This window comes from Uloborus diversus, chromosome 1 (genome assembly GCF_026930045.1).
Source record: "Uloborus diversus isolate 005 chromosome 1, Udiv.v.3.1, whole genome shotgun sequence".
NCBI classification, from domain to species: domain Eukaryota; kingdom Metazoa; phylum Arthropoda; class Arachnida; order Araneae; family Uloboridae; genus Uloborus; species Uloborus diversus.
The window spans coordinates 2,433,696-2,449,656 of NC_072731.1; the positions used below are offsets into that span (position 1 = coordinate 2,433,696).

The window sequence follows — 15,961 nt, forward strand, 5'->3', positions numbered from 1 at the left end:
CTTCCGAATTCTAAAAATCATGCATTAAAACTTTTCGAAAAGGTATAAAACTTAAGTATTCGGATGTTTTGTATGACAACTTATTAGAAAGTGATTCAAAATTTTAATTGTTTCTAAACACTAATTTTTATTCATATTAAATCGATTTTATGACCGCTTCCTGTTAGCTAATGTGTGTTTGGGACCGCACTGTGGTAATACAGATTTAAGAAACTTGACCCCCCAAATGAAATGCTGAAATGCCGCCCCTGTGGGGAAGTGCAAATTTCTCAGCAAATGGTTGAAACTGATGAAGATGGGAACAAAATCAGAGGCTGGGGAAAAAAAAAAGTTTTTTGTTTGGTGTATGATAGATTAATATTGGTTGAGAAGGGATATAACGCTATTAAGAAGATTACAAGACAGAAAAACATAAAAATAATTTTAAACTAAATAAAAATGAAGCGCAGCTTCCTCTATCCTTCAGTGAAACTACCAGCATCCCTGGTTCAAGTCAAAATGTATCATTATGCCTATTTAGTTCTAAAGAGACTGCCTTAAGTGCTGAACTAAGTGCCCTCCCCCCCCCTCATCCAAATATTTGTGTAAATATTATTCAATGGATAAAAAAGACCAGTTTCACAGGTGATAAAGGAATTGTATCATTATTATAGTTAATTAACGAATTATCTTCACGAATTTAGCCCCAGCTGGCAACTAATTTGCCTTTTGGTGCTTCCCTGGGTTTAACTATGAGTGGTCCTCCCAAGGTCCTCTTTTTGATCCTAACTGGTCCTCTTTAGTCCTCTTTTTGATTGAAAATGGTCCTCTTTTACCATTTTCTGAAGGTAAAATGTGTTGGGAGCCCTGAACAGACCAATAGTTGAAGTAAAATTCAACGAACACCTAATAGGAATGTTATGAATCACCTAGGGTTCAAGCAAATGACGACCAAGGTGGTCAAACCTATAGGCAAAAAACACTTCAGAATCACACATGATATGAGTAACAGATTCCTCAATAAAGAGGCAACCCCAGAAAGTTGGATCCTTATTGACACCCATTAAAGCAATGTGCGGCTTTAAGTTGCAATATATTCTGTCTTAAGGTATCGATATATTCTGTACCTTTATTTCTTAGAATTATCTGCGAGAACTATTTCGTGTGATGAACAAGAAGTTCTACGATCACCTCCATGCAGCGGATGCCCTGGACCTCCTGTTTGTCCACCGGTGGATCCTGCTCTGCTTCAAGCGAGAGTTTCCCGAAATGGAGGCCATGAAGATGTGGGAGGCCTGCTGGGCCCACTACCAGACGGACTACTTCCACCTGTTCATCTGCAGCGCCATCATCTCCATCTACGGGGACGATGTCATAGCGCAGGGCCTCAGGGCAGATGAGATGATGGTCCATTTCAGCAGCCTGGCCATGCACATGAACGGGGACCTGGTTCTACGAAAGGTGGGAAATATTCCATTCTCTGATTAGACTCGTTGGAGCTCAGTACGGATTCCAACTTGGTATTTACTCACTCTAGATCAGGAAACATCAAAATGGTTGATATCGACACCTGAAGTCGAGGGGCTGATTCAAATTAGTGTTGATTAGCATTATATAGTCAAATCTTGATATCTCAAACCTCCTTGATGTCTCGAAAAAATATTTTCCCATGCATTTTCCATAGTTATCTTGAAATTTATTTTTCGAAACCCTTGAAATGTCAAAATTTTTCATAGCAGCAAATTTCAATTGTCATTTTTCTTTGGCAAATTTTGTATTAAAACCAGTTCCAGAGATAATTGCTTGAAGTTTTTCATCCCTTTTCTTGGAAATTTTGGTAATAGAGGGTTGGGGCAAGATAGTAGGGGACTGTTGGTATGAGTCTGGTGCTGTAGTTCTTTTTTATCTTAGTGTTTTCCCTAGAGTTTAGATTTGAGGACAGGGGGTCGATTTTTCATCAGTTTTCAAACAAAAATGAAAAATTTATTCCTCATTTTCAGCATTCTGCTTTTTCAACTCCTGCAGAATGGTTACTGAAAAGTTTTCGAATGTGAGGGGTTACTGGTTGCAGATAAAATTAGAATTTTTGACTTTTTAGATGAAAAAACAAAGTTGAAATGGTTGTTCATTTCAAAATCTCATCCTGTACACTTTCAACAATTATAAAATTTTAAATTGAGTAAAACATTGAAAACTAACTTATTAATCGTAATTCAAAGAGGTCCCGTAGTACATATATAAATTTTTATATTGTATGTGTGTGTAATTGTGAAAAATTTCTGGTGTAAATTTTTTTCAAAACCTTGATAACTCCAAAACTCAATATTTCGAATTTCCTCCCCATTCTAAGAGATTTGAGATATTGCAGTTGTACTGTATATATTTAAAAAATATGTAAATACCCCAAAATTAGTCATTAGTCAAATATCAACAGCTGTAGACAAAAAAAGAAAAAAAATCTGAATATTTTATGTAGAGCAACGTTTTGAGCAAGCTTCATGCTCCAGTTCTTTCTATTGATGAATGTACAAAATGCTTTCAATCTATTTCTAGAGTTTGATTTTGTTGTTTTTGTCATCAATTGTTTTTCCCCAACACTGAAAACTGTTTCTTTAAACTCCAAAATTTGTATGCAATTTTCATTGCAAATTTGCCCGATTACCTTTTCCCCCCAACCAGTATTACTTATGCTTTTGAAACATTATCTTTTCCTTTTTTAAATTTGTGTGTCATGAACCTAATTTTTGTATTTTTTTTTCTTTTTAGTTTCGTTTTTAATTGTGGTTTTCTTATTTTATTCAGTTTCAAGTTTGTATTTTCTTCTCTAGATGTTATAATTCTTATAAAAAAATTTTCCCTTGATCAATTTCTTGGGATTTTAATGATGAACCAACTTCAAATTATTTTCCAATGTTTCTCAGAGAAAACAGTAAGATGCTTAAACTGATGTGAAACCGTGTGATATCTTATTGTTGCTCGGAGGGGACATATATTTTTCCTCTTTGTTTTTCATTAAACTTTACTTTTTGATTGAACATAACTTTCCTTTTTTTTTAAAAGATTGAAATGGAATTTCTTTACCTATTTTTATAATATTCTGGGCCCACACTAGGAATTTCAAATTGCTGGCCAACAAACTGGCCAATTTTTGAAACTCTTAGCCAAATTCTGAAAAGTCTTAGCCAAAGACTTATCGAGTATTATAGATAATACAGTGAATTTAATAGTGTAAAATCCCGTTACAACGATCTCCAAGGGACCGATAAAATATCTCGTTGTAACAGAATCTTCTTAAAAACTTTCTTTATTTTTATAAAAGTGTTAACTTTGCATATCTACCCTTTAATATAATTAAATCTGCAACATTTACCAGTCAACACCACTTAATAACATTGCAAAAGACATTGAGTTTTGTTGTTTTTTTTCTTGAATAATTTTGAGTATCGAAAGGAAACCTTTTTCCTATTTCTTGCATAGATTTCTAAGGATTTTCCTTTGCCAGATCAGAGTTCTTTTGCCGAGTGTAGGATTTTATCACATTTGACGTGGTGGCGAATGCTGAGCATGGACTTACTTAGCTAGGGGTATTCATTGGTAATGCATGTGCAGGCTAAAGTAGAAATATATATTTAAAAGTTTGTTTTACTCATCATGAATCTGAAATGTGCAATTTTGGTTCATGCATTGATTGACTGCTCTATTGCCAGGCAAGGGGTCTGCTGCATCAGTTCAGGCTCTTGCCTCGGATTCCCTGTACTCTCTCCAAGCTGTGTGAACTGTGTGGTCCTGGAATGTGGGACAGCGGCCATGTCCCCATCATTGACTGTTCAGGAGACCACGGCGATCACTCCTGTCCCTACGGTGGCCAAGATCCTACTCTCAGAATAATCTAAATGCGGATATTTTTCCAGAAAAACCTACACAAAGAGCAGGCTCGGACAATTTTATTCCATTTCGGAAGATAGTTTTTGACTATATAATAATATATTATTGTGCTGTTTCGTGTATTCACAGAATATATTCAAATGAAATGTTGTTTTATATTTAGGTTTATGTTTATTGTTTGTGGTTTTTTGACTGCACATGCTCCAAATGTATGGGTGTTATGATCTTATTTAAAAAATTTTGAATATTTGATACTGTTTACTTTACGTTAAGTTTTATTTTTAATCACAGAAAATACATGATTTCTTCTATTTTTCAACAAAGTAAATTAAGGTTCAACCTTAATTTGTTGATTAAACAAGACAAAAGTGTTTGTTGCTGATTTACATTATAATTTGTGTTTGTTGTCATGTCTAAAAAAAGTCATTTAGGTGTACTGGTCTTTCTGATATACTCTTAAAATAAAAGTAAGAAGTTTAGTTTTATGAACTGTCGATTTTGAAGTGTAAAAAGTTTGATTGTTTGGTGCTGTAATCCATAATCTGGACCCTTTATGTACAAAAACTTACTAACGGTGCAAAAAAAGTTAGCAAGATAAAGGCAGGAAAAAAACAGAACAATAAATAAGTACAAAAACGTTTTCTAGCTATCTGTTGTTTTAGAGCTATTAAATATTATCATATAAAGGAATTGCTATTAAATATTATCATATAGAACCCTACATAAAAGGAACTTATTTTATTCAACTTTACTGTTTGTATAAATTCTTTTGAAATAGGATACTGTAGAGATTCACTGTTAACTTCACTTATTACTTCCAGGGGTTCCATTTTAATCTAAGAGTTTTTAGAAAAGTGATATTTTAATAAATGTAATTTTAAATTAGAAATATATTTTTAAAACGAAATGCAATTTAGGTTAAGTTTGAGAGGACAGGTTTAAGAATTCTTTTAATGTATTATTTTAAAACTAGTCTTACAAATAAAAACATCTCTCAGTTTTTCAATGATCAATGTTTTAAAGTAAGTTGTATTTAATTAGCCTTAGTAAGTTTAAATTCAATTAATCTGCACAATGTGACTTATTTTATAGTCACTTCACTGGCTGCTGCTTACTCTTGCGATATTGGTTCAGAATATTTTCTTCCCTGGTTGAGCCCATTGAGCAATAGATTAAGTAGCACACTCCCAGCAGGTCCAGAAATTTTCCTGGCAGCTAGGAAAGGCACATCATAGCAAGTCAGAAAATTTTCTGGGTGATATATATGTTCAGGGGCGCTCTGACTGGAGGTCATGGGAGGTCACTGTGACCTCCCAAAAATTTCCTTATTCAGCAACAATTATCTTTTGGCAAAACTTGGAATTCTAGTCAGCAAAATTGTGATAATTCTAGAAAATTTGGAGTTCCATTGGGCAAATTGAGAATTTCTGCCCTCCTAAAAATTTAAGTTTGGGACGCCCTTGGAAGGGTTTGCTCATAATGGCGCTTACATCTTTATTTATTAACATGCATGGATTGGTATTATGGTTTAAAACAGTGGTTCCCAACCTTTTTCACGTTGCCACCCCTTTTTCACAAAATAAACAACCTGCGACCCCCTATATGTCCCACAGATATATGTATATGTGTGTGTGTGCATGCATGCACATATTTTACACAATAACCCAATGTGCTTGAGATATTTTATTTTTGCATAATGGGGCTAACATACAATGATTGTAGAAGTAGAAAAAAAGATGGTCACTATAATGTGAAACATACATTTCGACACTTTCAAAATTCCTAGCAGTGGCGAATACAAAATTTGGTTTTCGGGAGGAGCTCAGGTCATAAAAATCTTATTGTCTGCAACTTTTATTGATGACAATGAAGGCATTTCCTTTTAGCAAGGCTGTCGCGAGGTCAAAAAATAGGGAAGAGGGTGTTAGACAGCCTTTTTCTCAATTTTTTTTCAAACACATATTTAGCAAGAGAGAGTGAGATTTCCGCTTGCGGGGGAGGAGGGGGGGGATTATTTCCTTACTAGCACATGAGCAATCAAATTAGGAGAATTGCGTTATATAAACAGAGAAAGAGAATTAACAGTATGAACCTACAGTCTTAAGTGTAACATTCACGATGCTCCTCAACCGGAAAATGTTCGAAATTCTAGTTCTAAAATACCGTTTGCACGACAACTGATAAAGTTAGGAGGAGGAGAGGTTCAGGGACTTTTATGAATGGGTTCAAACTCATAGACTCTGCTTTTGAAATTTCTTGAAATTGAAGTTCATAAAAAAGGAAGTTTTAGACAGCTTTTAACGATAAGGGAGGGAGAAGAGGATCGGGGATGCTCTCTGTTTTTTTTGAAAATGAAAAGGATATGTCCTAAAGAAACTGAGTTGCAGTCCATCTTTGTCGAAGTTAAGGGAGGAAAAGGGGTTGGGGCAACCCATCCCAGGAGAATTTTTGAATTTGAAGTCCTAAAAACTCAATTATAAGCCATCTTTGAAAATGTTAGAAGAAAAGTTTGGAATCGGAGCCTCTCCCCGGAAATTGTTTCGGAATTGAAGTTTAAAAAACAAAACTTTAGACGAGTTTTAATGATGTTGGAGGATAGAGGACTAGGGGTATTCCTAAGGAAATTTTTGCAAATTTAAGTCCCACAAACAGAATATAGCACATAATCTTTGATGGCTGGGCGAAATGTTCGGAGACTCATTCGAAGTTTTTATCAAATTTTAAAAAATGAAAATTTATTACATCTTTAATTATATGAAGAGGACAGTAGGCACTCCTCTGAATTTTTTTTCAATCTTAAAATCCTAAAAACCCATTTCTTGGCTATTTTTGATGAAGTTAGAGGACGGGATGGGGTTCGGGGCTCTTCCTGGAAAATTTCTAAAATTAAGTCCTAAAAACATAACTACATGACTTCTTTCAGGATAAGGATTGGGGTTTAGACTTTAGAGAATCTCTCATCGAAATTGAAGTTCCAAAAACGAAAGTCTCTAAACCAAAATACAAGATAATCTTGAAGGATGTTGGGGATCAGGTATTCTGGTTTCTGGTATGGGGTGGGGACGCTGCAACCCCATAGCCCCTCTCCTGGATTCACCACCCTGCTCAAGTATTGATGCTACTCTAAAATGATACTACTTTTTCCCTATGTATTTTAATTTCTAAACTATGCAATGAAAATTTTAAAATCTAGGGATCATGTTGCGACCCCCTAGGGGGTCACGACCCACAGGTTGGGAACCCCTGGTTTAAAATAAAGTGTTTAGGGGAATTTTAACTTCCCCTAAACCCCTTTGCTGCATGAGGGAATAGCTTGTTTTTCCAGAAAAAGAAATTGAAACATGATTCTGTTATATATATATTTATTTATAAATATCAAATGAAAATATAATACTTTGTACAACTTTGCTTTCAGTAAGTTGAATGCAGTGTTGTGATTCCAATGAATCATTGGTTCATTTCTGACACATAGAAATATCAATCGGCTTAATTCATAATTTTTCAATCCTCGATTTTCAATGGCAGTAATTAGCTAATTTCACTAATGATCATTTTACATTTAAGTGTACATTTTACAGATTACTTATCTATTGTTGTTTAATATATGTGCCAACACAATTGTAATAATGTTAAGTACTGTTGTTGAATTTGTTAGTTTGGCATTTTGGATATTTTATCTAAACATTAGAAATTAGCTCACAAGAATACTCGTTTTCATTCTGTTATGTTTCCCAATTTATGAAGTGTTTTCTATGAAATTGAAATCTCTAAGCCTTCAAACTTATCTATGCATTTATGATTATAGCAATGCTGTTGATTGTTTATGAAAGAATGTATAATAATGAAACATATATATGTATATGTTAGGTACTACAACTTGACTTGTTTTTGTAATGTTTCGTCTTGTGTTTATATGTTGTGCCATATATTTTACTGTGGGAAATTGTATTGCTGTTTTGTCTAGTCAGTTCGTCTCAAAACTAATTTTAGTTGTTTCTTGTACAAAATGAAATGCAAAGGTTTCTCTGAAGGAACTCGCTGCACTAGTACAGTGCAAGGCTGTAGCCTAAGGTGGGCTTTGTGAATAACACCTCCTGGAATTGGACATAAAGTTTCAATTCTGTTTAAAACTAAAGTAATTTTTTTAAGGGGTTACAGTACCTCAAAAATGATTAAACGATCAAAATTTTTTTTATTGCATATTTCAAAAGTAAAAACTATTCTGAACCCAGGGGAAAAGTTTCATTGCTTTAGTTCAAATATTTAAAAAGTTATGAGTGGTTTTAGGCCATGCTCGCTATGTCTTCTTATGCAAAAGAGAAACTTCAAATTGCTTTTTCTCCATGATGTTTTTTTTTTGTGTTTTCATGTCATTAGAATCCCTAAGGATTTTTTTCTATTAAAGATACAGCTTTAAAGTAATACTTTTTGCAATTGGGATAACATATTTGACAAAACTGTGCACTGGATAAGCATTTTATAAATTACTCAAATGTTTAGGGCATGTTCCCTAATACACCTTTAAAAACCAAATTTTCGTAAAAAAAAGCCTTGATTTTTTACGTAATTAATCACAGAAAATTCTCTAATAAACTCATAAGCAAATAAATGCACAGATTTTTAGAGATGATTATAGTGATCGTTTAGCAAAAAACGTTTTTCAAATTAGTACAAAAATAAAAAAGCCTTAGGGATTTTAAAAAAATTGAAATTTTCCTCAATTTTTCAATTTTTGAAAAAGTAGGCAATATTTTTAAATTTTGAAAGTAAATTATTGATTACAAAATAAGTATTCTTGTTATGGTTTCAAAAAAATATAAAATTTACTTAAATTAAAAAAAAATGATTGAAAGGTACTGTGATCCCTTAAGCGTTAAGATACTGCCCTTAAGCCAGGGCTAAGGCAGAACTATACATAGATGTAGTATTATTAGATACACAACTTGTGTATTGGCAACCACTGGAGAACACTGAGGAGGATTGAGGAATCTCAGAACTAAAAGGGCAAAAGTTGTTAGTGTCTCATGAAACAAAGGCATTCTGCTCTCGTTGATTGAAATTTGCAGTTGTTTATTTTTAAAATTTTAGAGCTAGCATTTTTTAATGAAATTTTACTAAGGATTTTCTTTTTTTAAAATCATTATTTGAGGCACTTGCCTAGGCTTGCCAGATTTCTGAAATGTTCAACTGGACACCAGAATACTCCCTTCCCCGCCAGCATATCGAGTATTCAAAAGGGTACACACTCTTGGTTGGTTTTTAGAGCGTTTTAGAGGGAAATTTATTCTCAATACTATTAATAAATGGCTACTAGTAATGAGCCTAAACCAGGGGGTAATAAATAGTACATGATGTAAGTAGATACATTTAAGCATTTTATTTCGTACATGTTTGCAATATTTACATGTTCTTTGCTTTGGCAAATACTTTTTTAGAAAGTCTTTTTTGTTTTTAATATTGCTGTAAAAATCTTCACAAGCTAATCTGATATTAATTTTACTCAAGTAAGTCACATAATTGCTACTTTACAGTAGATGAGAAAACATTTGTCTGGTGTGTGCAAAGGATAGTACGCACGCTCTTTTAACACTGGTAAATAATTACTGAGGATTTTTATTTATTTCTAAATTAAAATTTCGTTTGCATGGCTCGATATAAACTAGGATCATAGAATGCAGTAATAAATAGAAAATCGCAATTTTTGGACTTACATCAATCTGGCTCTGAGGTGTATTAATGAGGTATATTAATGAGGTGTATTAATGTATCTTTATTATTATTACTAATAATAAAGCTGAAAGTCTGTCCGGAGGATGTCTGACGCGCCTAGCGCCTAGACCATTCGGCCGATTTTCATGAAATTTGGCACAAAGTTAGTTTGTAGCATGGGGGTGCACACCTCGAAGCAATTTTTCGAAAATTCGATGTGGTTCTTTTTTTATTCCAATTTTAAGAACAAAAATATCATAAGATGGACGAGTAAATTACGAAATCATCATAACGTGGAACCGTAACATGGGCACAAGCCAATTGGCGAGAAAATTCACGATACATTATTTGTAAATATACAGGCGAGCCGAAAGACCTTTTAATTTTTCTATTACGGGCAAAGCCATGCGGGTACCACTAGTTTTAAATAATTCTTCAGTTAATTGTTTTTAGACTTTTTTGGTCATCTGTAATCAAATTTATCTTTTTCTCAGACGTGAAGTAAACTTCCCGGGACCCCCAGGATTTTCTCTAAAAACTGGGACTTCTGGCAAGCCTACGCTTGCCCATTTACTGGGTGGTGTCTTTTGCACTTGCAGTTGGGTTTCTTGTTGTGTATCTAGTTAATACTACATCTGTGGCAATATACCCACTGGCCAGTCATAACCTTTAGAGACTGCAGTTTCGTCCTTGTTACTGACTCCAGGAATGGTTGATAACCAGGCTGGAGGCAGGTCTGCAGCTTGTTGTGGACTATTCCAGACTGATGGATCTGCAACAAGGGTGAAACTAGTCTCTGGACGTCATAACCGAACTGTTGGTACATTGTGCATAAGGTAACGTCTGTTGTCAGATATTTTCTGGTACTGTCATTTCATTTTTGATGAACATTATCTATAGATGGCTTTTTATGAGGTCAGAAATCATGACATTTAGGAAATTTGCCACAATAGTTGTGGAAATCAAAAGAGAAATCCCCTGAAAATAACTCCTGGCTATGGCCTTGGTACAGTGCCTGAACTTCATTTTGTTCTCTAAAACTTCCTATCTTGTCATTTACGGGTACGTTGCTATGTCATTTCATGTTACAATATTTATAGTGTGAGCAGGCTCACCTTAGCTGGGAAGGGAGCAACACATTGAATGTGACTGAAGCATGTATAGTGATAGATATTGATAAAAAGTATAATTTATTCCAAGTTGAATGTAAACTGTGAATAAGTTCAGCGGTGAACATGGAATTCAATGGTAGCACAGTCTCAATCTCAACAGTTTATTTATCGGTATTTCTTAGTTTGATTGTTTTTGAAAAATTAAACTATTTTCTATGATTTTTAAATGGGTAATGCATTAAGTGTAACATACTTTTCTGCTATATACACTGCACTTAGCTTTTTAAGAAATATTTTGGCTAGAGTAGAAGGGGGTGCAATTTCGTAGTTGGCGATATTTGGCAACTGTATATTGCAAAACTAGTATTTGCTGCCATGTTTGATCTAAGTCTTGTACAAACTACTGGTTTGGCAATATCATGCACCATTTTATTTTTTAAACTTTTCAATGGGAACTGAAGATATGAGAAAAGGTTTTCTTGTAGGAAATTATATGGAATACTTTTTCCTTCCACATTGCGTTGCTAATGTTTTCATAATGTACTCGCCATACAGCCTGAGTGTTTACTAGAAAAATATGAATAGGTGTGCTTGTTGAAATCAGGTAAGCAGTTTCAGCTGTCAGGCTTGATCACCAACAATTCTTAATATTCAGTAAATTACTGCCCAATAGCCAGAGCTAAAGCAGAAACACATGGAATACACCGCTAGCTCAGTCATTTCCAGCCGAGGACTGCAGTTTCGTGCTGCGGTGTATTTCATGTATTTCTGCTTTAGCCCTGGCTATTGGGCGGTAATTTACTAAATATACTATGACTCGCGTTCAATCTTCGAGTTAAACCGAACCATTGCTTCGGTCACTCATCTGGTCAATGCTAACTCTATATTAGCTAACAGTTTGTTTGGCACTCTTGGCTTCCTTAAGAGGTTTTCCATCTCCAGCTCAGTCACTTTCCTATGCCGGGCTGATGAGTGCTAATAAGCACGAAACTGCAGTCCTCGGCTGGAATTGACTGAGCTGGCGATGTGTTTCATATAATTCTTTAAAACTTTTATTTTGTGTGAGAAGGACTCTTGGCATGAAAAAAAAAAAAAAAAAAACAACTTCTCAGACAAAAGCTAGAGTAGAAACTTTTGGGATATGCGCAATATCAGCCATAATGTAAAGGCTTTTATGAATGAAAGATTAAACAAGATTAAATGCTCCATTAAAATAATTAATATTCTGCCAAAACAATTATGATAAGCCGTTAAAAACCATTCAAGTGTCACATACTCTGACAAATAATTGAGCCTTTAAAATTATAATAATTTGCCAAATAAAACCATAAACATTAAATAACATGAAAAGGCTCAGTAAAATGTAAAAAAAATCACCAACTAAATAAAAATAGGAATGATTACGAAATTTTTTTGACAGCAACTGATAATATGTAATCACAATGAATTTTGAAAAAGAACCAAATAGATGTGGAAGGGAATACAATGCTTACAGCATAAAAGAACACAGTTTATTTAAAAATCACGAAGAATGGAAAAATAAGAACCACACAAAATATATCAGATGTATGAAAAAAAGTCAATTTTTAAAAAAGATTTGTTTTTTAAATTTAGAAATCATATGGCAATATGTCTGTAACAAAATCAGTTTTCAAAAAAGTACTAACAAACATTGCTTGATATTTAAGTAGAAACTTGGTTATAAAGTGAAAAATAATAACTAGGGTTAACATTGGATAAATAAGGACTTTTGATGACTAGTATGTTTTAAGAACTGCATTTGAAAAAACGATGAAGAATGTTCGAGTCTTTTCAATTTTATTGTCTTTCTTTAAAAGCTTTTAGTATTGCAATTTTTTCCTCATTTGCTTTGCAATTTAGCTATAATAGCATTTTGCAACAGCATAGGAGTTTGCAAAGGGCAAGTTTGTGGAAGCTGAATACTTTTTTGTTTAAAGGTGCAAATAACTGAAAGTTACTTAGCTGTATGAATTTAACCTTTGTTACGAGACTATAATTAGCCAAATTTGTACTCTGCGGGAACATATTTGGATCTAGTTACGAATACATGTTCTGTTTAAATGTAACAGAGACTGTATTGCTATTTTTCACATTATATTTATTTATCTCTAATGCTCTGGAGTAATTCCTAAGCAAATTCCAGAAAAATGCATTTGATATTTTAAATTACAATGTTTTAGTCTTGATCTTTCCTTATTATTGCTTAAAAATATTTATTTTTACCATGAAATAGGGTGTGTGTCTAAAAATGTAAGGTGAATACTATCATTGCAATGTATACCTGTAATAAATAGAGATAAGTTGAATCAGTTGGTGCATTTATTTTTCTTTTAAATACTGTTGATATTTTTGTTTTGCTACTTTTTTAAACTGCAAAGTTATTATTATTATTTTTTTAATTTCAAAATCAATTATTAATTATGTATGTTTTAAATTTCCTGTTTTAGTCTTTTATAACACTTCTTTATTTTTGAATTGTTAGTTATTTAAACTTGCTGCGCATGAACTTTTTGTTTTTTTAGTGATAAATTTTAGTCAGGGCTTGCCTTTGATGTTGCACAGCCATGTGTGAATCCCACTCTATTTATTGTTTCTCTATATACGGTGGTGGACACTTTAGGAAATGTTTAACTTTGTATGCCTATAGAAAATACTACATCTCAAAAAATGCAAAATTATATTCAATTATATAATTCTGAAAGTTCAAAATCCGGTAAATAGCAACATTATTCGGTGAATATCAATTCACATAACAAAGACGCTGGTGGAAGACTGAATATTTCTGGTGAATCACCGGTGAAAATGGTCATTTCCAATATTAAGTCTTTCATAGCTTGCGTTCGACAAGCTCAACTGGTCGCTACCGGTTAACCAATCATGTGACAGCTACTGATCACGTGTTTCCATCAACCAATCAACAGCTCAAAATGGTGACCGGTGAGGAAACCGAAAGATGATAGAACGCTGCGGTTAGTAACCAGTCGACCGGTGAGGTTCGTCGAACACAAGGATAGTATCATATCTGAGTCATTTCTAAAATAATTTAATACTGAATTCAATGCAAATAGCAAAAATTTGGATAGTTGAAGTACAAGAAGTTAAGTGGAAAAAAACTAATTTGCTTACATAAACACGTCTTAGTTCTGAAAATAAAGTTTAATTGAACTATAAACAGGATGTGGGCTTCTGTTGGCGGTTACTAACATTTGATTGGTTCTAAGAACAAGAGCAGTCAATGATTGGCCTGGGAAGATCTGCATTTGATTGAAGTACATATAACTTTTTCTGTGTTGCAGATATTTGGATTTTATTTGTTGTATTGAGTTTAGAATTAAATCCTCTTTAAAATGATGTATGCAAATTCGAATTTTGTGAAATATAAGTTTTATAGACTTCGAAAGTTTTAGCCCCCCCCCCAAAAAGTGTTTTCAATTTTGTCCATCACTGTATATATGCACTTGCTATATTAAAATTAGCTTAATTTTACGATGTACAATAGCAGTAACTTGAAATTAAAGTAATGCATTTGTTATTTTAAACTAATGTGTCCAAGAAAATCAAGAATTGTTAAAAAGTCTCTAAACTTTGTAGCGATGTAAAGGACATATCATGGTGAAGGTACTCAATCTCTAATGTAAAAATATGCATGTTTATGGCGGAGCAGTTAAACTTTTTTACATTTTCATTTCTAGTTTTCAGTAGTACCATATCACAACTCACAACTCATTAATTCAACATTGTTTCTATATCAACATTGCACATATCTTTCAATTTTATGCTTATCAGTAATGGTTCAACAGAATTTGGGAAAAAACTCTTTTCTGCGAAAATTAATTTTCGTTCTGTGACCCATCTAAGAAGTTATGAATATTAACATATGAATATGTATATATTCTTATTTCTCATTAAAATACTAGTCCTACTTTTCCTGCTTTTTTGTTAAAATGTCTTTTTCCTCTTTTTACTTCCTTTTACAAAAAAGGAAGTATTGTATTTGCAAAATAATTTTCACTCTAAAATCGGTCTTAATTTCCATTTTGCTCACCCCCGAATGAATGCTGAGTTTATTTTTCAACCCGACCACACTTGGATATATGTCTAGGAACGTACAAACACCCGAAATATCCATTTTGATGATCGCCGAGTTAAATGCAACGAGTTTTCTCGTGACGTCTGTATGTATTTATGTATGTATGTGCGTATGTGCCTATGTGTGTATGTATGTCGCATAACTCAAGAACAGAATGTCCTAGAGAGTTGAAATTTGGTACTTAGACTCCTAGTGGTGTCTAGTTGTGCACCTCCCTTTTTGGTTGCATTCAGATGCTCCAAGGGGGGTCTTTTGTCCCTTTTTGGGGGGAAATCATTGTTAATTTCGATGTAAGCTCAAGTGGTGTTATAATTTGGCGGAGACTTGGCAATCTATTGCCAGTCCTTTGGTCGCCAAGTTTTGTCGCCAACCTGGCGACAAATTTGGCGATTTTTAAAATTTTTTTTAAAAATCTGGTTTTAATTTAACCACTGTTGGTTATATTTAGAGAGTAAACTATTGAATCACATTAAAACTGCCAATAATGAGAAAATGACATTAAATTGGAGTAAATTCTTCCTACTTTTTGACTACCAAAATCCACTATGACCTCCCTCTGATAGTTTTTTTTTTCTTTGACGAAATTATTCTTCTGGTTGGAAAGCTTATTTTGAAGTGTAGTAACATCTAATTTATAAAGAAAAAAGAATGAAAAATTGAAAATGAAGGTTGAGTACCTTTGAGCATATCTCCTCATTTTTATGAGTTATGAGTGACATATGATTAATGTGTTGTTTATTTTTAAAAATGGCGTTAACTCAATTAGTGGCAAATTTTTATTTAAGTTATAAAGCGCAAGAATACACTTGACTAGGTTTTTGAGACTTTTTTTTTTGCGGGAAATATATATATATATAGATACATATATATATATATATGTATATATATAGACAGTGAAGCACCGTTTATACGTTTCTCTTTTATACATTTTTATCAATTATACGTTTTAGAAATTTGTCCCTGCAAAGTCTAATACACATTAACCTATACCTATTATACGTTTTTTTGTTTGTATGCTTGTTTCATACAGTCCCTTCGAAAACATATAAACGGTGCTTCACTGTATATATATAACTTTTAAGGGGCGTTAAAAAATCACTGTGTACAGCTATAGTTTTAATAAAAGTAAAAGCTAATTCTCAGACAGTTGTTTTTATTTATTTAT

The 15,961-nt window shown here is 33.3% G+C and overlaps 1 protein-coding gene across 1 annotated transcript in view; it reads left to right on the forward strand.

The window, feature by feature from the left end:
- LOC129234273 (TBC1 domain family member 16-like) overlaps nucleotides 1-3,915 on the forward strand; it is a 39,192-nt gene extending 35,277 nt beyond the window's left edge. The window contains exons 11-12 of the mRNA XM_054868268.1: nucleotides 1,120-1,440; nucleotides 3,687-3,915. Of these exons, the coding sequence (XP_054724243.1) occupies nucleotides 1,120-1,440; nucleotides 3,687-3,872 (507 nt within the window). The 3' untranslated portion in view covers nucleotides 3,873-3,915. The remainder of the gene's footprint in view (nucleotides 1-1,119; nucleotides 1,441-3,686) is intronic.
- The last annotated feature ends 12,046 nt before the right edge of the window (nucleotides 3,916-15,961 follow it).